This window comes from Eschrichtius robustus, chromosome 12 (assembly GCF_028021215.1).
Source record: "Eschrichtius robustus isolate mEscRob2 chromosome 12, mEscRob2.pri, whole genome shotgun sequence".
NCBI lineage: Eukaryota > Metazoa > Chordata > Mammalia > Artiodactyla > Eschrichtiidae > Eschrichtius > Eschrichtius robustus.
Genome location: NC_090835.1, coordinates 74,535,510 through 74,561,036, shown reverse-complemented (window position 1 = coordinate 74,561,036; position 25,527 = coordinate 74,535,510). Strand labels below are relative to the sequence as shown.

Below are 25,527 nucleotides of genomic sequence, written 5' to 3'. Positions count from 1 at the left end.
AAGGACAAGTTCCATTGGCATGTGACTAAAGCAAACTCAGGATGGTTTTTAAATTTAACACCATTAGACTAAGGCCGTTTAACACAGGAAGTCTTTTTCCTTGTTAGGGAAATTATTCCACTTCTGTTGTCTGCCAGGACAGGTCATTTGGTCTCATGGGAGTACTCCCCCTGAGCCCTTTTTCTCACTTCCGTGTGGTAATGGCCCATTTGAGGCTGCCGGTCTGTGGCTCAGATTTGTGAACACAAAGCAATAAAAGGACGAGCATGTTGTGGATTTTTAACAATCAGAAATGCATCTGTTTTTCTGCATGAATAAATCTAAAAATTACATCTTTACTATCTTTAGTTCTACAATATATCATATAACAATGCTGTTTTGTTGGTAACTGAAGGGCTAATTTTACTCATGGAATTAATTCATCGTGTTTTCATGAACACTTACAGTGGGAAGACCAAATGTATGATCAGTCCACAGGTGACAGAAAATATTTCCTCAGTAGGGTGGAAGGGCCAAAAGGGAAGGAAAAGAGATCAAGGGGAGACACACCTGAAAGGCTGGACACTCTCAAGTTTGACACACTGTCCACAGAGCTTACATGTGTGTTTACAGAGTTCACAATATCAGCATTATAAACACAACCCAGAACCCAGGGGATATAGACGCCTCAAAATTCAAGACACTTTTAAAGCATTTTATAAATTTATTTTAAAAAATAACAATTGAAATGACATCAGTGATCAATCACCTGTGCTCCCCCTACAGCTGAGGGGAAAAAACCTTCCGTAGAGTTGAGTCCCAAAGGAAAATCAAGACATTATCAGGCACCCATTAGCCAGAAAAATGCTGTTGGTCCAGTGGTATAGACACTGACATGTTCAATGTACCAGTGCAATTAAAATATATATTTACAATTATCCTGCAAAAAAAAAAAGCACTCAAGAAGTGAAATAACTATGCATTAAACCAATTATTCACTCATCCATTCACTCTTTTTGCATCTATGAAGCCATCACTACAGTCACAAGGACAAATGAATAAAAGAACTTCTAGTAACAAAAAAATCCAAACCTCACCCCCACTTTGTGGGTTATTATGTGCTAAAATGACCACAATAAAAGGGCCATGAGCTACCTGAAATGGCAATGACAAAATGACAACTGTATTCATTTCAAATAAAACCAAACTCAAACTCATGAAAAAAAAAAAATCCGCAACAATATGAGGTTGGTATTACTATGTACAAACTTACAGACACAAATAAATAGCATTTTAGAACTGTTGTTGGCTTAAGTACTAGAAATTAGGTCTGAGGAATTTCTTTCTGAACTCTGCATCTTGAAGGTTCCTAAACAAACCAAAGGATATAAACTCTTCATTGTTTTTAGTAATCTATCATCTGAAGAACTTGGGGCTTACTGAATAAAGTTAACACCTAAAACTCACATAAAGAGCCAAAAGTTTCTAGTGAGCCCACAGGTCAACCCCGCCTAACATCTGCAAGCCAGGAGAGATGGCTAGATTCAAGGGACTAGGGAGATACTTCACTTCCTGCTTTCTTTGCATAGCTCTGTACCTCTGTTTTTACCATTACAGTGATTTCCCTTTGTGATGTTTTCTTTAGAGGGTTTAATTTCTTTTCCCTCTTAATACAGCTAGAGTGAAATCAAAGAAAGAGCCAATCTCTACTCTCGGTATTTAAATCAAACCCAAATGTTCTTCAAAAGGATTATATTTTCCTTCTTTGTTTCCAAGAAAACAGCAACTCTTCTGAAATATCATCTTAGTTCTCCCAGGGTTCCAGGTCTAGAAAAGAAACTGATTACTGAGGCACAACCCACTCTGGGAGTTGTGGCCCTGTTCCTGACCCTGCAGGAATCTCTATTTCCAGTCCGCAGTTTATCCCCAGAACATGGATGCAATGTGAAAACCTTTCCACACAATGCCTATGGAGAAAAGGGGAAACAAACGGAAACTGGCACCAAAGAATCAGCTGCCATGGGAAGAATGAGAATGTTCGCTCCCCAGGGCCAGCACAAAGCGCAGGAGTGAAGCCAACATACACCTCAAGCTCTAGCAGGCAACCTGGACTATGTCCAGGATAGCCTGATTGAACAGTGCTTTCCAGAAATTGTCAAGGACCAAATCTCAGACTTTTCCCTTTCCGTGCTTAAAAGGTTATAGTATAAATGTAAATTATTCTCTTCATCTTAATGATCCATCCCAGGCATCCATCCACTGGTGAATCGTGCTATATGACAACACGAGAGTATATATACTACCCTTTGTCCTTCTAGACTGAAACAAACATGAACCTTTCTATTCCCCAAATGCTGTCACAAAGCATGTGATTGAAAATCTCTAGTTCTGCTCTGTTAAGGAGCTACTACAAATGTCCTCAGCACTTCAGCACAGAAGTTCTATGGTTTTGTTCTCTACTTAGGAAAGGCAGTGTCAAGGTCCAGTACACTCTAAATTGTCTTAAAAGTAACCACAGCAAGAACTACAGTCCATGTGACCTGTCAACAGACAAGCAGACCACAACTTGTCAAAGCTAAGAGATTCAGCTATATTTTTAGTGCTTGAGTCTTTTATCAGTCTATCCCCAGAGTTAGCTTTTTCTTGGCTAGAGTCCAAAAATACCAACCTATCATCTGGGTAGAAGGGATTCTTATTATTACCACAGATTAGATGAATGTATCTCAGAGAATTTATTGTTTCCATATCATGAGATGAAGCTTCCTTGCCTGGAAACCATCTCTGAATACAAAGTGTCCATTAGTCAGCCTGAGATCCCCCATCAGAGGGATGGGTGCTGTTTGGAATCCATGGGAAGGAGTGGGCTGCAGCTTCCCTGACTGCAGTTTAGGTTGAGAAAGTCGTTCTCCTCTGCTGAGATGGCCGGCTGGCATTACCAGTCAACATTAAGTGCTAGGTGTGGTACTGCTGGGCTGGCATGGGTCCCCTGCATCATCCCAATCCATGAAATGTCAATGTCACCAACAGTCTGAAATAAGTCCTGACTGAAAGGGTGAGACAAAGGCTTGCAACTTCAATTTGCCAGACATCCTTGCAATTATAATACTGAGCCACTTATTAAAAACTAAGTGGTTTCTGTCCTGTAGAAAAGGGCAGAATGTAATCGTCAGTGTCCCATTGGAAGAGTTGATCAGTTTCCTTGGAACAGTGGGAAACAGTGCCAGGAACATGACCTTGATCAGTTCCATCACATGGCCTGGGGTTAGGACACTCGGATGATCTGTGTCATAGCCTCTTCATCTGCTTGATTTGGATCCTACAAAGAAAGCATAACAATTAAAGTCCTTTGCAAAAGAACTGGAAACTCATGGCTCTCACTACTTATCACCAAGGGAAATACACAAACTTTGCTAAGTAAACCAAAGGCTTGTGATGTATCTAAGTCTGCACACACGGATTGAAACGCAGCTCCATTAGGAAAGAGGAGACAATACACCCTACTCTTAAAAAGATTCCAAGTCTGGCCTGGCATTCCATTACTAAACACTCCAGAGTTGAGAGTATCTCTCTTTTCTAAGCACCTATGCTGTGCTCTATGCTTAAGGATTAAGGGTCCTTAGGCAGCTAAGAAAAAGACCCAGAGAAACCAAGTCATGTTGTATATTTTCTGATCATCATATTTAAATACTGAGCACTTAGCAGGGCTGGAAAGGACGCTGGAATTTATTTACTTTAATGCACTCATTTTGTAGGTAAACCTGAAGCCTGGATGGGTAAAGTGATTTGCCTGGACTAGAGTCAAAAAGTTAGTGAGGAGCCCAGCAAGAACTAACTCCCAAATCTCTTGGCTCCGATTTAATCTTCTTTCCATTAAACTCTGCCTACTGCCTGCCTTTTACAAAAAACCTGCAGTGTTAAGACAAGGATCAGTGCTTGGGAGTTCCCTGGTGGTCCAGTGGCTAGGATCTGGCGCTTTCACTGCCATGGCCAGGGTTCAATCCCTGGTCGGGGAACTAAGATCCTGCAAGCCGTGCAGTGTGGCAAAAAAAAGGGGGAGGGGATCAGTCCTTGGAAGCTTTTTGCAACACTCCACAATAACCACCTTCAGTTCCTCCACACCAACACTCTGAAGCCTCAACTGGTGTGATCCAAGAAAAAGCTGAAACATTTCTGGAGGTGGTAGGACCAGAGGCTGGGTCTTGATCAGTGAGCATGAACAATAACCAGCCTCTACTGAGCTCTCACCATGCACTAAGCACTGTGCTAAACAGGTGCCTAATGTGACTTACTGCATGAAATCCCAACATTCCTATAAAGTATCAACAGCATCCCACTTTACTGGTGAAGAAAGTGAGGCTAAGTAACTTACAGAAATAGTTTGAGATCTGCTGCAGAAAGCAATGAGCAACTAGCATGCATCCTTGAGCACGGGACTGACATGATTAAGAAAGCACCATCTTTTTTTTTTTTCGAAAGCACCATCTTATAAAGACAGATTTGACGGTAGTGCAGGTGGGATGTGATGGGTATACAGAATAAAGCATCAGCAAATGGGAGGAACCCATTAATTCAACAAACATTTACTGAGTGCTTGTTCTTAAATGGGCATCATGCTAAGTACAATAGAGAACAACAATCCTCGACTTTCTACACAGCTTACAGTCTAGTGAAGGAGACAACTACTGCACGATCACACAAATAAAACAATATGATTATCAATATTGTACTCAAAAGAAAAGGAAGATGTGAGAAAATAATGGGGTAGAAGAGACCTCTGGATATGGCCTCTCAGATTTAAACCAAGACCTAAAAGAAGGAGATAGCCAAGCAAAAGGATGGCATGAGAAGCTTTACAGACCAGCTATTTTGAAGACAAAGGTTCCTGAACAGTATAGCAAGAGCATAAAGACCAAGCAGCAGGAGGAAATAAAGCCAGAAGTGGGCAGTAGCTAGATCATGCAGGGCCTTGCTGGCCATGGTAAGAACTCTGCATTTTAGTCTAAGTGCTAATGGAAAAGGGTGGGAGTAGAAGGGATTTAAGCAGGATGATGATGTGATATGATACACGTTTAGAAAGATCACACTGAGATGTGGAGAGTGAACTAGAGGGGCACAAGAGGAGAAGAAGGGAGACTAGGCAGCTGCTGTAATAACTGAAGCAAAGAAGAGCAGGTTAGACCAGGCTGACAGCAGTTACGAGGGAAAAAAGTAAGCTGATTGAGAGTATATTTTAGAGTTAAAACCAAGAGGACTTCAAGAATTGGACAATTCTAGCTTTAATAACTGGGCGAATGGACATGTTACTTGTTGAGAAGAGTGTCTGGTTTAGGCATAAAAAAATAAAATAAAAACCAACAGTTCTATTTTGGACATACTGACTAGAAATGCCAACAAGATACAATCAGTGAAATTAGACGTAAGAACCAGTATGGTTACAGACTAAGTCCTGGAATTACACTGCCTAGGTATGAATTTCAGTTGCACCATTTTACTAAATATTTTACCTTAGGCAAACGACTTAACCCCTCTAAACCTCAGATTCAAATGTAAAATGGAAACTATAATTCTTACCTCATGGGGCTTGAGCTTGTTGTAAAGATTCAATGAAAAAATGCTTACAAAAGAAAAGTGCTTAACATAATGGCTGGCACACAGCAGTTAAGTGTTTGCTGCTGCTGCTACTACTACACTAAGAAACAAACTTGTTCTTTGAAAATCAAGAAAAGTGAGAATTTCAAGAAGGAATTAATAGTAATAGCTGGCAAAGACTGGAAGGAAAAAAGGCCACTGATTAAAGACCTTAGTTCTTTTAAGGTGAAAAGGGCTCTAAGACACACAATGTTGCATCCAGTTTAGAGACTGATTAGTCCCTAGTTTGAAAATATCAAGAGGACAATGCGAAGGCTTCCACCCAAGAAAATACAAGGCAGTAAAGAGAAGAATAAAAGGTATAAATCTTCTTACCTGCATATGGGGACTATCTTTTTCCTTTGGAGAGAAAAATCGTCCACCTTCACCACGCTTCCGTGCCATGGCATGACGGTGCCGAGACTCATGCAGGTATTTCTAAAATAAGAAAAATAAAACTACTAGCTGAAACTAGCATAGCTGTCTAATGATTAAAAGTTTAGGACAGCTGTGATCAAAGCCACCAGGGGCAATTATGACCTTGTATTATGGAGAAATCTTTGGAGAAAACACAAACAGCAGCTAACCATATCTAACTATCATAAGAATGTAAATGCCAAATAAGTAATAACTAACTAAAGATTCCCCAAAGATATAAAAGAGATGACTACCTACCTCCCAATATATATCCTCTCTTTCACTTTAATAACAAACCAAATTTTAGTTGGTTGCTCAGTAAAAAGACTGCATTTCCTACACTTATTTGCAGTTAAGTGTGGCCATGTAATTAAATTTTGGCTAATGAGATGTATGGAACTTCTTGAATGTTTCCTTGAAAGAATGCCTTTCTTATTCCCTTTGCTCCTAGGCTAGAGCCCAGACAGTCATCTTGGACTATGGACAGCATACTAAGAATATCAGGACAGTAAGAAAGGAGGAGAATGGGTCTAGAGGACTGGAAATGTGCTACCACAGCCCAAGACAATTTATCTCTCGACTTCTTTTACGTAAGATAAAAAAAACACACCCTATTTATGTCATAGTTATCTTTTAAATATTGTAGTTGAAGCTCCATATAGCAATAATAAATGCTTTTACAAAAGGTAACAGCTATCTAAGTTCAATGTTTGGAAGGTACTCAAGGAAACAAACTACATAAAAGGTAATTTCAAAAGTAGAACCCTGCCGTTCTCATCCTGTATCCTTCCCAATGTTATACATACCCTTCTTTCCTTTGGAATTTTCCCTTCTGCCTCTAATTTAGCCCGGGCTTGCCTCCTCTTAAGTATACGGTGGTACTGTTTGGCATTCACATAGAGAGGCTCTTCTTCAAGCATCTCTGCCCCAGGGAGAGGGATTCTCTGGATAGCAGGCACAGAGCCAGCACCAGGTACCATCTGTGTGAAAAGAAAATCAGAGCTTATTAACTAGTGACATGAAGTACGGACATGGGAATCAGGTTATTGGTCCCTGTTAGTTTTCTTCTGAATGCTACAAAGAGCAGCTTTTATAGGACACTTAGTTAAATGCAGATTCTTGGAGAACATTTACACCAAAGGCCTGCATTTTATTTTTTTTAATATCTTTATTGGAGTAAAATTGCTTTACAATGGTGTGTTAGTTTCTGCTTTATAACAAAGTGAATCAGCTATACGTATACATATATCCCCATATCTCTTCCCTCTTGCATCTCCCTCCCTCCCACCCTCCTTATCCCAGCCCTCTAGGTGGTCACAAAGCACCGAGCTGATCTTCCTGAGCTATGCGGCTGCTTCCCACTGGCTATCGGTTTTATATTTGGTAGTGTATATATGTCCATGCCACTCTCTCACTTCGTCCCAGCTTACCCTTCCCCCTCCCCACGTACGCAAGTCCATTCTCTAGTAGGTCTGCGTCTTTATTCCCGTCCTGCCCCTAGGTTCTTCATGACTTTTTTTTTTTTTAGATTCCATATATATGTGTTAACATATGATATTTGTTTTTCTCTTTCTGACTTACTTCACTCTGTATGACAGACTCTAGGTCTATCCACCTCACTACAAATAACTCAATTTCGTTTCCTTTTATGGCTGAGTAATATTCCATTGTATATATGTGCCACATCTTCTTTATCCATTCATCTGTTGATGGAAACTTAGGTTGTGTCCATGTCCCGGCTATTGTAAATAGAGCTGCAATCAACATCGTGGTACATAACTCTATTTTGAATTATGGTTTTCTCAGGGTATAGGCCCAGTAGTGGGACTGCTGGGTCGTATGGTAGTTCTATTTTTAGTTTTTTAAGGAACCTCCATACTGTTCTCCATAGTGGCTGTATCAATTTACATTCCCACCAACAGTGCAAGAGGGTTCCCTTTTCTCCACACCCCCTCCAGCATTTATTGTTTGCAGATTTTTTGATGATGAAGGTCTGCATTTTAAACAAACATTCCAGATGATTCTGTAATAGGGGCCAAGGAGCCATACTGATAAATGACACAACCATGTCCAAATTTTTGTCCACACAACTGCTCCATTTTCTAGGAATGTCTGCTGCCATCTAATGGTCATGAACGGTAATCGTAAGGCAATAAAAGGGCACAAGGAAAACACAAAGGAACATAGGTTCAGATTGACCAAGCGCTACTAAATGCTTTTAGTTATATAAATAATTTAATTAAATTGTTAACTTACTATATAATTCAACCCATATTTTCCTAAACAAACAAAAACAAAACACTGTACTAAATGTATGAGGAAACAAGTAACAGGCTCCCGTGCCCCACTACCTTCCCAACTATAACAACTTTGAATGGTTGTATTGTTTTTTCTGGTAGTTCCTCTACTTCTGTGCAGGTTTCTACTACTCATTCTTAATTTATCCATTTTTGGTACTGTATACTGACATCCTATTTTGACATATATGAGGATTTAGCTTTCACTCACACCACCCAACTCTCCTTCCCTATCTTCCCGATATATTTACATCACAGTTTTTGGTTTCTCTATTGATTACAATCTTTCTAATTTTGAACTTACTTCTTGTTTTACCCACTCTGGGCAATATACTTTCCACTTCCCGAAGATCAGTAGTTTGTATCTCCCTTCATTATTTGAATTATGAATAAGATTACAGAAAAGCAAATACATCTGTTTATCTTCTGCTGTATCTCTAGCACCTAGAATAGTCTCTGGCACATAGTAGGTGCTCAGAATGGACTATGGTTTGTTGTAATGTTTATTGTAAAAGTAGATCTCTGTAAGTGTCCTAAGGGATTAATCGCAATCCCAAGAGGTCAGCATTATAAACAAGCTTTGTGAGAGATATCAAATTGCAAGTTGAAGAAATTTTCAAAGACAAAGATACATGGAAAAACAAATTACAGATGAGAACAGTGAAATGAAAAATCAATTTTCTTACCATGACCATTCCTCCTGAATTGACCACATTGCCTGCCACTGGTAGTGTCACAGTGACAGTCCCTTGCCCACTGCTGGTTGTGTTGGTATTGGCTCCGGTCTGAACAATCTGTGCTCCTGCCAAACTGGCTGCAGGGATGGTGATCATGCCTGAAACAGGGACTGTAACTTTAAGAAAATAAAACATAAAACAAACAAAAAACAGGTACACAGAAAGGAGGGAACACAGTTAGTCCCTCTTCTATCTGGCACACACTTATTCACCCTGGAAAAACATACTCAGAAGCACAAGGGGAGAAAAAGCACTCCTCCATTCTCTCCCTGGTTCGCTGTATATAATCCAAGTAATCACAATCTTAGAAATTCTATTAACTATCTGGGTTCCAGTTCTGAATAAAACTACCCTTGAAATGGATAATTCCCTGGCTATTCCAATAATAGTTTTCAATGGGTGACCAAAAAGTTTGGAGGCTTCCCTTTCTATGGGTATGACTCCAGCTATATCAACTGTTCTTATATATATGAATAACCTGCTTCAGGATGAAGATTTTTATAAACTTTTAATTTGTTTACCCTAAATTGACAATGAGTCAAACAGTTGCAGGACTAAAACTTAAAACTAAACCAGGTACTCCAAGCCCCCAAGCTATCACCAGCAGCACTTGAGGATCTGTTCAGTGTTCAGCATTCTCTGAGCTCCTGCCAGTTCAGGCCCTCTCCCGAGTCATGGGAGAGCACACTTACTGCACTCACTGGATCTTGTATACTGCCAAATTTTAATCACATGTCAAACCTTTGGTCATAGAATACATACCTCTAATAAGGGCTATGCACTGTGTTTATTTGGTCACATGCATGTCTCACTTACTAGACTAGAAGGTCTAGAGAAGAAAACTACTTTTAGTAATGTGCTACATATACAGAGTGGGCATATAAGGCTTTTTGGAATAAATTAATAATGAAGTGGCCCAGAAAAAAAAAAAAGCAGCAATAGCAATAAATGCCAACTTGACTCATGATGTTTGTCTCTACCACTAAAGAAACTCCATATTTCTAATCTTCTATTTAGAAAACATTTCTTCCCAGAAAGAATAAAAAGCTTATATAATCCTTAGGGTCCTAGTGGTTGTCTTTAGCAACCACTGTAGTTCTACAAATGGAATCAACATTGGTCGCATATTGGTGACAAGGAACTAACAATCAAGGGAGACTTAGAGGAAATTTTGTTGTTTTTCAAAAATATGTCGTATAGAGGTCACCACAAAATTTCTAAAGCAGTCATTTGTTCAAGATAAAAAGGATGCCCCCAAAAGTGCCACAGAAATGATGGGCACACGTACCTTGCTGGAGAATGGTGCCATCTGCATTAACTGGCTGATAGACGATGGTCTGCCCTTCGGCAGTTTGTGCCACTTGCTGCCCCTGGACAGCAATCTGCTGTTGCGTCTGTAGGAAATAAATAATGACACAATTTAACAGATTCCAAAGACACCACAAAGAAAAGGACTATGTAGTCCTTTTTAAGAAAAAGAAATTTTTTGGATGGTTTTCTTCCCCATTTCTACTACATGTGAAATATTTGACTCAGTTGTCTAACCCTCCCAAAGCAGCTGTGCTCCTGTGTTGACACAGTGGACAGTGGAATTACCTGCGTCTGGCCAGCAGTGACGGCTGTCTGGGGCTGCTGGATGATGATCTGCTGGGTCTGGCCCTGCTGGCCCTGCACCTGCACAGCCTGCCCACCCTGGATCTGGATCTGTCCAGGTGGGACCAACTGTATCTGGGGAACAGAACATAAAAGATTAGTATCCTGCTGACACTGGCCTCCTATGGTTCTGGAGTGTTAGTTACCCAAATTCCTCTAGAAGGCAGGAAATGCTCTAAAGAGGAAAAAAAGAAGTCCTGTTTTGCTCGATTATGAATTAGAGATAACTTGTTTTCCATTTATGAAACAATGGGGGAATTTTGACCACTGTCTGGATACTGGATGATATTATGGAATCAATGTCAGTTTTTAAAACGATGATAGGCTGGCATGGGTATATATTTCTAAAAGCATGTTCATTTAAAAATATACCCTAAATATACCTAATATACCCTATTTTTAATAGATGAAATGGTACTACATATATTCAAAATAATCCTTGAGTAGGGGAATATAGATGAAAATGGATTTACTTAAACATAATACTAGTTTGTGTGTTAAAATGGGTGATGAGGATTCACCATACCATTCTCTTTGTTTTTGTCTGTTTGAAGTTTTTTATAATAACATATTGAAAAAAAATTAAGTAATTCCTAATTTTTCCAACTGGGATTCTGTAAATATGTATATACAAAATCCTTAAAAGATTTTGTACAGAAAGGTTGAGACTATCATATTAGACACCCCTGCAGTCAACACTGAGATTTAACAAATTAAATTAGAAAGTGTTGGTAAATAAACAAGTAAAGAAATTTATCTGGTTATCTGGATCTTTTTCTACCTGTTTTGGATAGCAAGGAATACGTGTTATTGGTCAATAGGGTTTCCTCTTCTATCTATTCATATTCTTTGCTCATTTTTCTACTGGATTGTTATTTTCATATCAATACATAAAAAGAATTTTTTTTAGTGTATTCTGGATACAAACCCAGTTATGTGTTAAAAATACCTTCTCCAAATTTTGTCTTCTACCTTTGTTTTATGATATATTTTGATGTATACAAGTTTTTATTTTAACGTAGTCAAATCAATTTTTTTTTGGCTTTAAGAAATCCTTCTGTATGCCACAGCATAAAGAAAATATTCCTGTAAAGAGAATATAAAAGTTTCCAAGTACGCTTTTTTCCATTTAGATCTGTAACCTATCTAGCAAGTATTTTTGATATAGCATGAGGTAGAGATCAATTTTCTTTTTTGATATCATTCTTAAACCATTTCTTCACTGACACTTTATACTATTTTTGTTATATACCAATTTCCAATATTCTTGCATCTATTTCTTGGCTCTCTACTTTAGTTCCATTGTCTATATCAAGCCAGGGATATTAATCTGAGAGCATAGGTTTCACTGGAATTCTAAAACAGAAGATGCAATCCAAAAAAAGGTTAAGTACACTTCTAAAAGACACGGTTATTCAAAAAACACTAAAGCAACCTCTAATAAAAATGGATTGAAATTTTAAGCATTCTAAGGGAGGCTATGGGATCTCACCTAGAGACGTATTATGTAACATTAACAGAAAATAATTTTTCCAAGATGGTTTGATTAGTTACAGTCCTGCTTGGAGGGAGGGGGATAAAATAAACATTTCAATGTCTCCTAAAGGCCAAAAAAAAAAAATCCCACAAAAATCACAGAATTCAGAGCTGAAATGAGCCCTAGCAATCACCTGATATAAACTGCATTTTCAAATGAGAAAACTGACACTCAAATGACTTGGCCAAGATCAGAAAGTTTGTTTAATGGCAGACCTGTGAATGAAGTCAGGTCATTGCACTAGTGGTACAATGTTCCTAGCACTGAATCACACTATTTCTATTCAACAGAGAAGAGGGAGTGGCAAGAGGGGGCTGGAGACGAGGCAATGACAGCAAGGACAGAAATGAAATAGCAGTGTGAAACTGAGGCAAGTACACACACTAAAATATATTTAAAGGCTCATACATTTATGCATGGAGAAACATGGAAACTATTTTTAATCCTAACTAAAACTCTATCTTGGCAAAAATATGCCAATAGCTTTAAAAATGATCTTACCCTTCGCCCAACCAATTCTTCCACTCCAAAGAAATTACCATAAGATTAAATTCAACTGAAAAAATAAAGCTATAAAATTCAAATACATTTATAGTAATCTTACCTATAAAAGCAAAAAAAGAAAAATAAAACAAACAAAAATCCCTAACTACACTTTGTAAATTAGAAATTCTGATTCATCAAATTGACCATTATGAAGGAATTAAAAATGATAAGAAAATCATGTGGGGGGGGAAAAAAAGCAAAGTAAAACAAACAAAAACACCAAACACACAACAATGAAAACTATGTGCATGTGTATAACTATGTCTGAAAGGTGTGCACAAGACTACAAGGGAATATGCAAAACTTAAAAGTTTGATTTATCAAGCATAGCCAAATTTTTTTCAACTTATATTACATTCCTCCAGAAAAATGAAGACATTAATGAAATAATTGTAACTGTGAAAACAAATTAAAGATATAAACAGCTTTAGAAAATTTTAGTAAAAAGTTCATAAACATATATACTCATTGGGATTTAGCTATTAATTACAAAGGTGAGATGACTTAAGTATATACTTCTCTGCAAATTATTTCTCACTAAAAATACTTCAATATTAACCCCTCACCCAAAGTCAACAGTTCATCCTTTTTAACAAGGACATAGTACACTCCATATGAATATAGTATGATGTATTCAACCATTTCTTTACCCTTATTAACAGACACTCAGGCTACAATTTTTTTTTTTTTTTTTTTGCTAGTAGAATGCTGCAATAAATGTCTTTACATTTCTCCCTAAATATTGATGCTTTTGTTCCTATAGAATAGATTCTCAGAAGCAGAACAGGTAGATCAAAAGGCTTATGTATTTAAGAGTGAGATACCTTTCCAAAATGACTTTAGAATTTGAAAATTACCAAAAATAATGAATGTTTCATTTTCTTCACACCCATTCTAGCACTGGATATAATTACTGTTTAAAATTTTTGCCAACAAGATAAAAATCCCTCTAAAAATTTGATGCCACAGAGTTGTGTGTCCTGTTTACTTTTGTTTTCTGTTTCTGAATCAGTCTTTCCAGTGGATTTACCTAACTACTTTATATGTCTGTTTAAGGAATCAGCTTTTCTTTACTTTTCTACATTTGTTGGTTTTCTACTTCATTAATTTTAACCTATCTTTTGCTCATTTTGTTCTTTTCCTAACTTTCTAAGAGAAATACCATTGTTTATTTGCAGTTCTTTTAAAATATTTAAGTTTATAAATTTTGCTCTAAGTACAGCTTGAGGTGTGTGCGATAGGTTTGAACTGAAATATTTCCATCACTTGCTAGATAACTCAAGTTATAAATTACATGGAAGGAAATGAAGACTATAAAATTCCCTCCCCCAGTGCCCAGAAGTGCCAACTGAGATCATACCAATGAATTACTTTTATTAAACTAGATTCGTTTTAAATTCTTTACATTGATTTGAGATCACGTCTAATATCTTAGTCCTTACCAGAGATGTCCAATTTCTGTCCAATAGCTCTGCTTTATATCACTGACACTACAAAGGTGGGAAATCGACTAAATGCGAACAGAAGGTAAGAAACAATTAAGTGCAATATCAATTTTCAGTTCGCAACAACCTATTTCTTAAAACCTGTATCCTGTTATTCTGTCTAAACATTTTAAAAAATATCACTCACCTGCTGCAAACCCTGTGTCCCAGATACAGGTACTTGCATGATGGTTTGACCTTGTCCACCAGGAACAGCCTGGACCATGATGGGTTGGCCAGTTGATGTGATTAACTGGCCTCCACTGACCTGTACCATTAATGGCTGCCCCTGGACCTAGAATAAAGTAAAATAAGAACAATGAAATAACGTAAGACACAAAATGGTTTTTACCAAAAGACAATCACTGCTTCTACTCTGCTGCCTTGCTAGAGAGGGAGAAGGTAGGAGAGACACTAAGAAAATAAGTCTCAAGTCCTCATCCTCAAGTAGTCTTCTTCGAAAATACAGTATCTTTGACTAAATGCCAAGCTGAATACTTTAAGGTCAGATATAATGGAGAATAAGCAGAGTCTTTGGGAAGTCTCAATAGATACAAGGCATTTATCATCAAATACAGGCTAAACCCATGAGAAGTATTTAATCAAATCATCAAGGCTATTTTCGTTTTTAGACCAATATCCAGGAATAGTCTCTAGTGAAGGCTGGAGAGGAGGCAATGAGAGGGAGGGCTGATGGTGGGGATGGTGGTTGACTGCAAATTCTAAGTAACTTGTAAGGAGTAAATCAAACTGTACCTAGCAACCACTCCAGGTTAGGCAGTGAGCAGCTCTGGAAGCTTATATAGAATGCCCTTCCTCCCTACAGTTTCTCAAGCATAAATGAAACATATACCTTTTACCCACTTCACCTCACTGAGAATTCTAGTCCTGTGGTTGTTTAAGGAGCCCACTAGCAAAAATGCCTAGAAATATATTGCTGGTGAGTTTGCAATCTCTGTGGTGGAACTTCTCACACTGGACCCTGCAATACCTGCATAGTTATTTTAGCTTTAACAAACATGAACATTATACAAAGCACTCAAGTGTACCAAAAAACTCCCAACTTTCAAGCTCCAGTGAGTAAATGGATTACTCTAGAAGCCAGGGCATTGTAAGTGCTCTGTAACATCTTGAGTCTCAATATGAGAATATCTAGCTAACTGCATTCTGAAAGCCAAAAAATAAGCCACTTTAGTTCAACAGAATAGCTACAAGTCCAAACTTTCTATCTTTGTTTTGAGGAATTATTTGTAACAGATCAAAAGAAAATTCGTATATCTGAAATAATCATTCTTAATGCTAGTGAAAGTATGTTCAAATAACAGGAATTAGTTAAAAGACCGATCTATCCTAGATTAGTAATTAGATATTAAGCCTCCCCCCCACCAAGCATATCATAATCTTCAGGAACATTCAAATCTTGTATTTTGTTAAACTGTTCATTGAGAAATTCCACTTTACTTTTTAAAGACTTGCATATGCTCTATGAGGAAAGACTTTCCAGAATATTTATTGCATGACTAACTGAAAGAAGTATTTAAAATTCTCCAAAATAATGAGAGCCCTAGAGGAAAGGTTTCCATTATTTTCATAAAGTACCTCCATTTCTTTAAATAAAATCTGCCTAAGTAGGAAACACAAGTTTTAAGGCACAACTATTAGTAACTTTCTGGCTATCCATCATCTTAACTTTTCCCTTCATTGACACACTTTCCCCTATATATGCACATGATGAACTATTTGAGACTCCAAGGAACCCACTGTTTTTACAACATATGAATGAATACAAGAATACATGCATCAGACAAGAAGCCATACAGTTAAGAGCATGTTACATTCCCATTCCACAAGTGGTTAATGACAATACTGTTTTATATTTCAATAAGATGAAGCAAGCATGAAAAACATGAATAACAAACTGCTGAACTGAGATTTGAATATAGTTTGGGAGTACCTGTAAGCTCAGCTTATTTCAGCTTAATTTATGTGCAGAATTGGCTGTACATCATCATCAAACACTATGAGTGGCAGGTTTGGGAGTGGGGTTGAAAGGGTAAAGTGAAATGATTACAATAAAGGGTAGTTCACTGCAGGATACTTGCTAAGCAGCACTAATAATAAAGTGAGATGCCAGTTCTACATTCTAGGTCCTACTCTGAATCATTTCCATTCAATGGAGGGAAAAAGGCAGGGTACTCGAATCTTGTCAATTTCTCAAAAATATGGTCATTTTAGTTAAAGTAACCTATAAACTCAGAAAAGACTTATGCTTCTTCACTTATCTTTATATAGGAACTGGCCAAAATATAACCCCAATTTACATATTTAACTTGGTCATACATAATGTTAGGAAACTGCATTGTTTAAGTAGGAATTCTTATGGAGGCTATAATACTTAAGACTTACAGAAAGCATATCCCACCTCTGTCCAAGAGCTATGGGGCAATCTCTGCAGATGTAATAATAAGACAAGTCATTATTTTCCCCAAGAAAGGTAATGAAAAGATAGCAGTTAAGAGATTAACAAGATTCGGTGATTAGATCAATCTTGTCAAGTGCAATCATTATTGCAGGACAGGACAGCCAAGTTGTCCTTTTAATAAAAATATAGCACAATCTACCCTAGTAAAATGTATATATTTTCTTCTCCACTATCATAATACAAACTCAAGAAAAGTTACCATGCGATCTTATTACAGTTTGATCTCTAAATAGGTTCTAATGCCACTTGTAAGAATTTCTTCCTGTCCCTTATACTGATTCTTTCCCAGACATTCCCAAAGAAACATTAGCCAAACGGCACTTTTCAGAAAATTGATACTGGGGTCACTACATGATTTAGCATGAAGCATTAGGAAACTGGCGTCTTCTAAGCCTCAAAGACAAGTTAGCAGCATCAAAGACATGCAACTGACTTTGCCATTTCTCCATGAGATCCTACCACAAACAGCACCAAACATGAGGAGAGGAGAAGTTCATGCAGTGCTTACAGAGAATCAGAGAGGGCACCACTACCTGGAGGGTCTGGACTTGCTGGCCTGAGGCGGATGCCACCTGGGCCTCAGTCTGCAACTGGACAGCAGTAACACCACCCTGCTGCTGAGAACAGGAACAGGAAGAGCTTGAAATGTGTCAGGAAGGAAATGTATAGTTCAAGACATGAGGTCACCTTACCTCTTGTGGGACAGGGAGGGTCTTCTTTCAATAGCCCCACCCTACACAGGACTTTCAAACTGCAGGCTCCCTATACTGAAGCTGTTTTGTTGAAGGTAACAGATTACAGATCTTAGCCCTTTGTCCCCAGAGTGGAACTCAAAACACACTTCCATGACTCAAAAAAAATCAATATAGCTGACATCATTGACAAAAAAATTTTTAACACAGTCCTTCCCTCCAAAAATAGGTATTTGATCCTTCTTCGTGAAGTTATTTTAAAGCTCTTTTTATTTCCTCAAATGAATTCACAAGAACAAAAAAGTTCATCAGGTTTTAGCAGCTTTGAAGCTACAATGAAGAATTTCTGGAACTTGAATGCAATCCCCAGAAAGGAAGAATGAAGGTAATCATCATGAGCCAAAATCATCTTCATGAGGTCACTGCTCTTATGTCCCCAAACTAGGATTATTCCTACTCAGTTGGACTACCTTAGAAGCAATGTTTTTACAGATTCAACCTAATTTTTATTACTCCTAATAGTTAAGTTCTGACAGAACAAGAATTCACCCACCAGGGCATTGGTATGAATGCAGGGTCCTCTGTGGAATCCCCTTTTCTACCAAGGCAGTTGAAGGAAGCTGCAGTTACGTGGAAGGAAAAGCCAGCAAAGGAATTTCGATAATTAATCTCTTTTAATCAAGAGTAGCTCCTTTCTTTGATCATTAGATGGAAACACTCACCATCAAAACATCCTCTGCCCTCCCTACTAACTACTTTTCTATATTATCTAAGTTCCATTTTGGAAACAAAACATTCCCAATCTTGGCCTAAGGTTAAATCAATGCATAATAAATTTCTTTTCTTCCTGGGAGAAAAAACAAGTGAAATAACAAGTAAAACAAGTGAAGTTTTCCTAAAATAAAGCCAGGTGTAAATCATCAGAAAATGTAATCTGTGTATAAATTCAAGAAGGCAACCTATCTTAATTAGGATAAACCAGCAGCAGGGAATTCCCTTCTAATATGTGCTTATCCATAAGTGTGGCTATCTAAATATTATCCTCATGTTAAACTAGAGCTTTTCAAAATAAGCACTGTGATGGATCAAATCAAAGGACAGTGGATTTCTTAGAAGCTATCTTGGTTTGTTTATTGTGGCCAAAGCCTAACTAGACCACAAGGTAGCTTAATCAATAAGAGAAACAACCAAATTGAATCCAGGAAGAAGAACAAAAAAAACCCCTCCATAATTCCATCTGAAAACAGACTAGGTGTTTGATTTCTAATAAGATAAAAGGGGGCAATTTACTATTAAACCAGGCTGCCATGAAATCAAATTCTAAGTGGTTATGGACTGGATATAGACTTCTGAACAGAGAAAATGAGAGAAACTGCAACAAATCCAATCTTTGAAAAGCACTTCAGCACAAGTCACCAGACCCATTACTTATAAGATCTGAGAGCTCTCAATTCTGCTACTGAGCAGTGCTATTATCAGCTCTTTTGCTGTGATGTTTAAAGCAGTTTTACTTCCATACCTGCTGCTGAATCTGTCCAGCCTGTACAACAATCTGCTCTGTTGAACTATTGCTGTTTGCTGTATACTGTTCCATGGTCCCTCCAAGTTAGAGTCTTGACCACAGTGAGTTTCACTCTGGAGATCCTAGAAGACTTCAAGATGCACTCCTATTAGAAAGGTAGGAAAAGTAAAGTGAGATTGTTAATAAAGGCCTCACCAGATGCTTAACCTTGATAACGCTATTTAACATATATAAAAAATGCTCTTTGTCATTTCTCATCAGCAACCTTTCCTTTCAATACTACTATAGCAACACTTGCACCTTAAGAAATTCTCATTAAGCTACAACATCACTTTGTTACAAGGCCTATTTAACACTGATTTTCAGGTCTGCACATGTACTTTAGAGAACAGTTTCTTTAATTTGTAACACATTTGCACTACACATGGTAAGCAATTTAAAATTTCAGGGTTTATTATTTAGTAAGTAATTACCCAGACCTGAAGTCAAACATGTTGCTTATCAAAATCTCCATTAAGTAGTGTTAAGTAAGAAAGACCCAGCAAAGGTTTAGGAGTTTGCGTTTTAATCCAGAGCAAGGAATAAAAAGGAATTACAGAAACAGCAGGCTATGATTTTCTCTGAAAAGAATTTAAGTTTTCCTCAGTCATGAATCTGAATGCCTAATAATACCCCACCCTTTACTGTATAATTTTAACTTTTACTATGATAATTTTCAAAAATGTACCAACATAGAACATTATAATGAACCCCTATGGCCATTACCCAACCTCAACAATTTTCAACCCATGGTCAATCTTACTCCACATAGATCTCATCCACTTTCCACCCACCCCTGCATTATTCTGAAGCAAATCCCAGACACTTTATTATTCCAAAACTCCAAAAATACTTCAGCATCTATCTCCAAAGAGTAGATTCTTTTCTTTATCATTTTATCACAATGACATTGTGCCTCTACAATTACTTCAAAACATTAAAAAATTTGTAAGTTCTTAATATCAAATATGCAGTCAATGCCCAAATTTACTATTCTCATACACTTTAACAGCTGAAAGCTCCGTTTTGAAATAAGCACACAATTAGATAAACTGAAGTGATATTTGAGAACCTTGAATAAAGACCTGATTCAAAAATTTAAAATTATATAAATTATCAAAGGGTAATTCACCTTGGAAACATGGGGGAGGTACAGCTGTATATAAGCAAAATGTAGATAAATCTTTCCCCAAACTTTTCTCCAGGCCTTCATGAATTCTAAAATTTGAATGACAAAGTTATATGAGTTACATGATCTGCACATCACAGCAGCAAAGCAGTGCACCACTCTCCACAAATCCACACATGGTGGATGATATGAATCACCCACCATGATTGTAAGGTGTCTCAATATGATGTGAAGAAATCAAACTATATTCAAGTACGTGCCCAAATATTAGGAAGAAGTATATTGATGGATGAATAGATGGAGATATATATATATATATATATATATATATATATATATATATATATATATATATATATATATATATGGGTATCTCTCTGAAAAGGCTAGTACATTAACAGTAGACTCTAGATGAAGGGTATACAGGTGTTTATTGTAAAACACTTTCAACTTTACTGTATGTTTGAAAATTTTTATACTAAAATGTTGGAAGGAAAATCTAATAAATATCGATTGAGCCTATTACTCATAACCTAATTGGTATGTAGTATAAGAGTGTTAAAGTTATAAACAAGTGACAGGATGACTATGTCATCACAGCATGATGGTATGTGGCATTGTGGTTCTTCAACTCACTACCCTTGCTCTAATGGAATGCTCACCAAGCACACACCTAGCTATAATTTGGATTTACATATACACTAGCCAACAGGGAGCAGATATGATCAGCAACACAAGTAAACTTGATAGTTATTTCTCATTGCATACTGAAAAACTGGCTTTCTGATTTTTATGTCTCTTCTGAATTGGGTGACTCAGTTGGCTCCTGAGAGATTCTGGGAACAGTACAGAAAATCAGACTTTCAGCCAGACTAAGTGGCTCTTCCAGGGAAGTGAATGGTCTTCCCTAAACTCTATCTTGTCTCTAACTGCAATATACACAATACATTTATGTTTCTAAACTAATAAAATTAAAAATTAAGGGTCATGATACAAAACAGTGGTGTGATTTCGTTTATATGAAACCCTGAGAAGGTAATAGTAATCTAGAGAGAGAAAGCAGATCAGTGGTTTCCTGGAAATAGAAAAGGGGGAAGAGGGGAAAGTGGGAAGTTGATTGGAATAGAGAATTTGGAACTTTTCCGGGGTGATAAAATGTTTTATATTTTCATTGTGCTGGTGGTTGCATAGGTGTGTAAATTTGTCAAAATTCATCAAAATGTACACTTAAAATGATTATCCTTTATGTCCAAACTATATCTCAAAAGAGTTGATTAAAAAAATAAGGATCAGGAAGGAATGTCCTCTGTATTTCAACAACCCACCCCACCCAAATCCCCTTCCTGTATAAGATTTTTTCCTTGACTGCTAATTTCCAGAAGTTTACATCGCACTGGAAGTGCAGGGAAATGACTAAGAAAACGTCATGCAGATTTTCTTCTTAACTAGCTTATCCTGGTAATACAAATGCCTCAATTTAAAAACACTTAAATCCACTATACTTTGAAGGGTCAAAAGGAAGCAGCTTCAAGTCTAACAGCAATTCTCTGTCATATTAACGAGGGAGCGATTCAGCGTGGAGCATGATATTGAGACTGCTAATGGTGAAGGCTGGACGCAACTGGCTTCTATGAAGCCACATGTTCCCATTACTGTGAGCTTCAGTTAGGAGAACTGCAAACATCGTCGTCTTTCCTCAAGTGCCTTTCGGCCACATTCTGACAGAATTAAGTCAGCCAGATTTAGTCTGTCTAGCTCTCACTCCTAACTCAAAGTTTGAATGTCTTTTCCTCAAAGAGAGAAAGTGAGTATGTTTATTCCGGTTAGCAAGAAAATTTCCCTTCCTCTTCACTTCAAGGTGCAGAACCTGAAATGCAGCTAACAACTTAGGAATCCATTCATTGTGGACCCACACACATTTTTATTTTAAAGCTAAAACTTCCAGAAACTCAACTATAAGTGAAAAACCCCGTAGAATTACCATATTTGACAATCACTACCAGGTAAAAACTAGAACAGCAGCTTTCAAACTTTTTTGACAACTCACAGTAAGAAAAACATTTCACATCACAAATGCACATGCAACATATTAAAAAAGTAACTAAAACAAAAGTTTCATGAATACTTACCTTTATAACATAAGATGAACTGTGATACTTTCTATTCTATTGTAAAAAATTACCAGCATTGGCCCACTAAATTGACTTCACAACTCAACAAACAGGTTCTGATCTGTGTTTGATAAAAGACTAGAGAACAAAGGGCTGTCCAGCTTCCCCAACATCCAAAAGGTTGTGGATTGCAGTTCCTAATTTGCTTCTTAATCTCCACTAATGATGTACCACCTGTCAGACACCATCCTGAAGGTTTTAGAAATAAAAGTAAAACTGTGACTAAGATTTTAACTTCAAAGAGTCTTTAAATTTAGTAAAGGAGTAAAAATCTGTACTGAACCCCTAAGAGAAAAACAAAGTAATATGGGAGTTCGGAGGACACAGAGTTCTTCCAATTGGGGATCGATAAGAAGGCTTTAGAAAAATGTGGCATCTGACCTGGTCTTAAGCATGAGCAGGATTTATATATGTGATGAAGTGGGAGGGAATGGAGTGCTCCAAATGAGGACAGAGCATAAAAACAAGGACAGAAAAATTTCCACATATGAACAGTATATACAAGGCCACATGTCAAGAGAAAGCTAAGGCCAGATTACTGTATCTCAACATTCCAGGCTAAATTCTTCTGCAGATAGGTGGAGTCTCCAGAGGGGTTTAGCAAAAAAGTGACCAAACTATAACTGTCGTTTAGAAAGAAGTCTAGCAAAAATGTTTGCTGGTTTTTTAGTGACTAGATATAACCATTTTTAAGTACCAAGGTATTCATCCAGTCCAACAGCAAATGTAAACATTCTAAAAAATATCTAAACCACAGTGCTCCATCTATTAGCTATTTTAAGAACTAAATAAATTTTTAAAATGACTTAAACAATGAAAAACTCATTGCAAAAAGTGAAAACAAAAACTGTCCCCAAATTTTTAGTAGTGAAAAGAGCACTACTCCTCAGGAGTAGTTTTCTGCAACCTACCAGTTGTATGACCTTAGTAACTGTGATTATACTAAAGGCCTACTCTATGTGGCAAGGACTGCTGCACTCGGTGCTTCACATGAGTAAAAACTTTTAAAGTCCTAGGAGAAAAATCTTCCTTTTTCCCCCAAAGTCAGCTGCTATTGTGGAGCAGAACCCCATAAGCCAGAAACTTATTTTTCCAATCTTAGGAAAAAGTGTGTTTCTAGATTTCTCTTATCCGAAACTCCACAAAATAACTGCTTCCGAAAAATTCCTTAGCAAGATATACAAGTGTTTTTACCAACTGGGCTTTCCAGCCTAAACTCTCATGGCAACTGCCCACTGCCCTATACTTTCTTCCCCCTTGAACACACAGCAAGGCTTGGTGCCTCTGCACATGCTTTTCTCTTTGTGAGCAATGCTCTTCCATTCTTTCTTGTCCGAAGAAATCCCATTATCCTTCAAGGCCAATCAAAAGTGTGGCAATGCTGGCCTTCCACCGGGGCTGTTGATAGCTCACACATCAGTGCACCACAGAACTGAACTTGGCCCCGTTACAGCACTAACCGTGAGATATTAATTACTTGTTCACCTGTCAATCTCCACCAGGCTGGGAAGGTTCTTATCGACCTCTAACCACTCCCTCCCCAGCACACAGATGGACGCCTGGTACATACTAACTGTTCGATACTTGGTTGTCAACGGAGATTTCCTTTCACCCTAACCAAAACCCCACAACACTGTTAAGTTTCTATAAATACCTGCTGAGAAAACATCAACATACTGGAAAAAAACAAACCAAGAGATGGTTGTGGACTGAGCTAATGAGTGAAACCTGACACGTTCAAAGTGACACAGAAAGGTTAAAAGAAAATAACTGTGCATTCCCAAGGAGCGAGAATTCACAAGATGAGCAACAACAGGTAAGACTACTGAAAGCAAATTGTGCAGCCTCCGGTAAAAGGAATGCACAGGGCTCGCCACCTTCTATAGTGAGGTTCCAGGCACCGAATGGACAGGCCTTACAGCCCGGGCAAGGACGGGTGACCGCCTGGTTGCGCTCCAAGACGGAGGTGTGCAGTTCTGCCCGGCGATCGGGGCGGGGAAGAGAGGAAATGACGAGCCAAAAGGGGGTGGTAACGGCGCCGGGCCGGAGACCCGGGCCGAGCGTGCTGGGAGGAGGGGCGCAGCGGGGCCGGGGAGTGGGTGCACTAATGGATCCCCTCCACCGATCAGGGGGACAGCGGGGACAGCGGGGACAGCGGGGACGGCGGGGGCGGGGGCGGGGGCGGGGCGGGGGCGGGCGGGGGCGGGCGGGCCCACCCCACCCCACCCCCACCCCACCCCACCCCACCCCCACCCCACCCCACCCCACCCCCACCCCCTCTCCGCGATGCACGCGGGGCCCGATAGTTGCGGCGTGCGTCTTCCCCGGGCCTGCCTCCCGACCCAGAAGGGCTGCAGACAGACAGACCCGCTCACGGAGGGGTGGGGTGCGCGGGCCCCGCGGGGGGAGACTTCCCGTCCCGAGGGCCAGAGCGTGTTGAGTGCAAGGGCGGGCTTAAGTGTGAGGCCGGAAGGACCAGGAGGAAACCGCCAAGGCCCCGGGCCCGCGTGTGTGTGTACACCTGAGCGTAGGGGCCTTCGTGGCAGGCAAACCCAACACCCCCCGGCCTGGGGCCTGAGAAGCTGTGCCTAAGGGTCGGGGGAACGGGGCGCATCGCATCCCCAACTGGCTCTGGCACCCTGCGAGGCTCTGGACCCCGAGATGCCTGCTCCCGAGGGCGCCATCCCCGCGCGGGGCGGCCCCCTGCAGGCCTCGGCCGGGAGTGCCCCGGTACGCTCGCAGGCTCCGGCCTGGGCCGTCGGGAGCCCCGCTCGGCTAGGCTCCCCGGGCTCGACGGGCGCCTAGGCCTCTCCTGAGTGGTCAGCGAGACCCGCCAATCGGGGCGCTGGGGCCGGCTCTGGGCCGCTGGATATTGGCTCCTCACACTCACCGTGCCTCGCTCCCCCGGTTCGCTGCCCGCGCTGATTGGCTCCAGTACCGGACCCCGAAACCCAATCAGAGGCTCCAGCCGCCGCTGCCGCCGCCACTGCCGCTGCCTAGCAAAATGGCGAAGCCGAACAAAGGGGAATCGGGCCTCCCTCCAACTGCCTCCGCGCAGGCGCCTCCGAGACCACGCCCCCTAACCCGAGCTCGGGCTCGCCCCACCCCCAGTTGAAGGAGCACTGCTCAGGCGTCCCCTGAAGCCACGCCCACTTCCCTGATTGGATCACACCCCCGGCCGAAGGAATACGCAGGCGCCTTCTAGACACCCCAA

General features: G+C 39.4%; 1 protein-coding gene across 6 annotated transcripts; it reads right to left on the bottom strand.

Annotated features, from left to right (window-relative positions):
- Positions 1-683: 683 nt before the first annotated feature.
- On the bottom strand, positions 684-25,315 carry NFYA (nuclear transcription factor Y subunit alpha). Of its 6 annotated transcripts, none has more exons than XM_068558084.1 (11): positions 25,204-25,315; positions 20,146-20,231; positions 18,972-19,119; positions 17,291-17,377; positions 14,427-14,573; positions 10,655-10,786; positions 10,347-10,452; positions 9,008-9,174; positions 6,831-7,004; positions 5,944-6,045; positions 684-3,295 (listed from the first exon to the last, which is right to left on the bottom strand). In XM_068558084.1, the coding sequence occupies exons 3-11, from the start codon at positions 19,044-19,046 to the stop codon at positions 3,242-3,244; spliced, it is 1,044 nt and encodes a 347-aa protein (XP_068414185.1). In that variant the 5' UTR covers positions 19,047-19,119; positions 20,146-20,231; positions 25,204-25,315; the 3' UTR covers positions 684-3,241. The 6 variants fall into 6 exon arrangements, with proteins under 6 accessions (XP_068414185.1, XP_068414190.1, XP_068414189.1 ...); XM_068558089.1 differs by having other exon boundaries at positions 9,008-9,156; XM_068558088.1 differs by having other exon boundaries at positions 17,294-17,377.
- Positions 25,316-25,527: the final 212 nt, after the last annotated feature.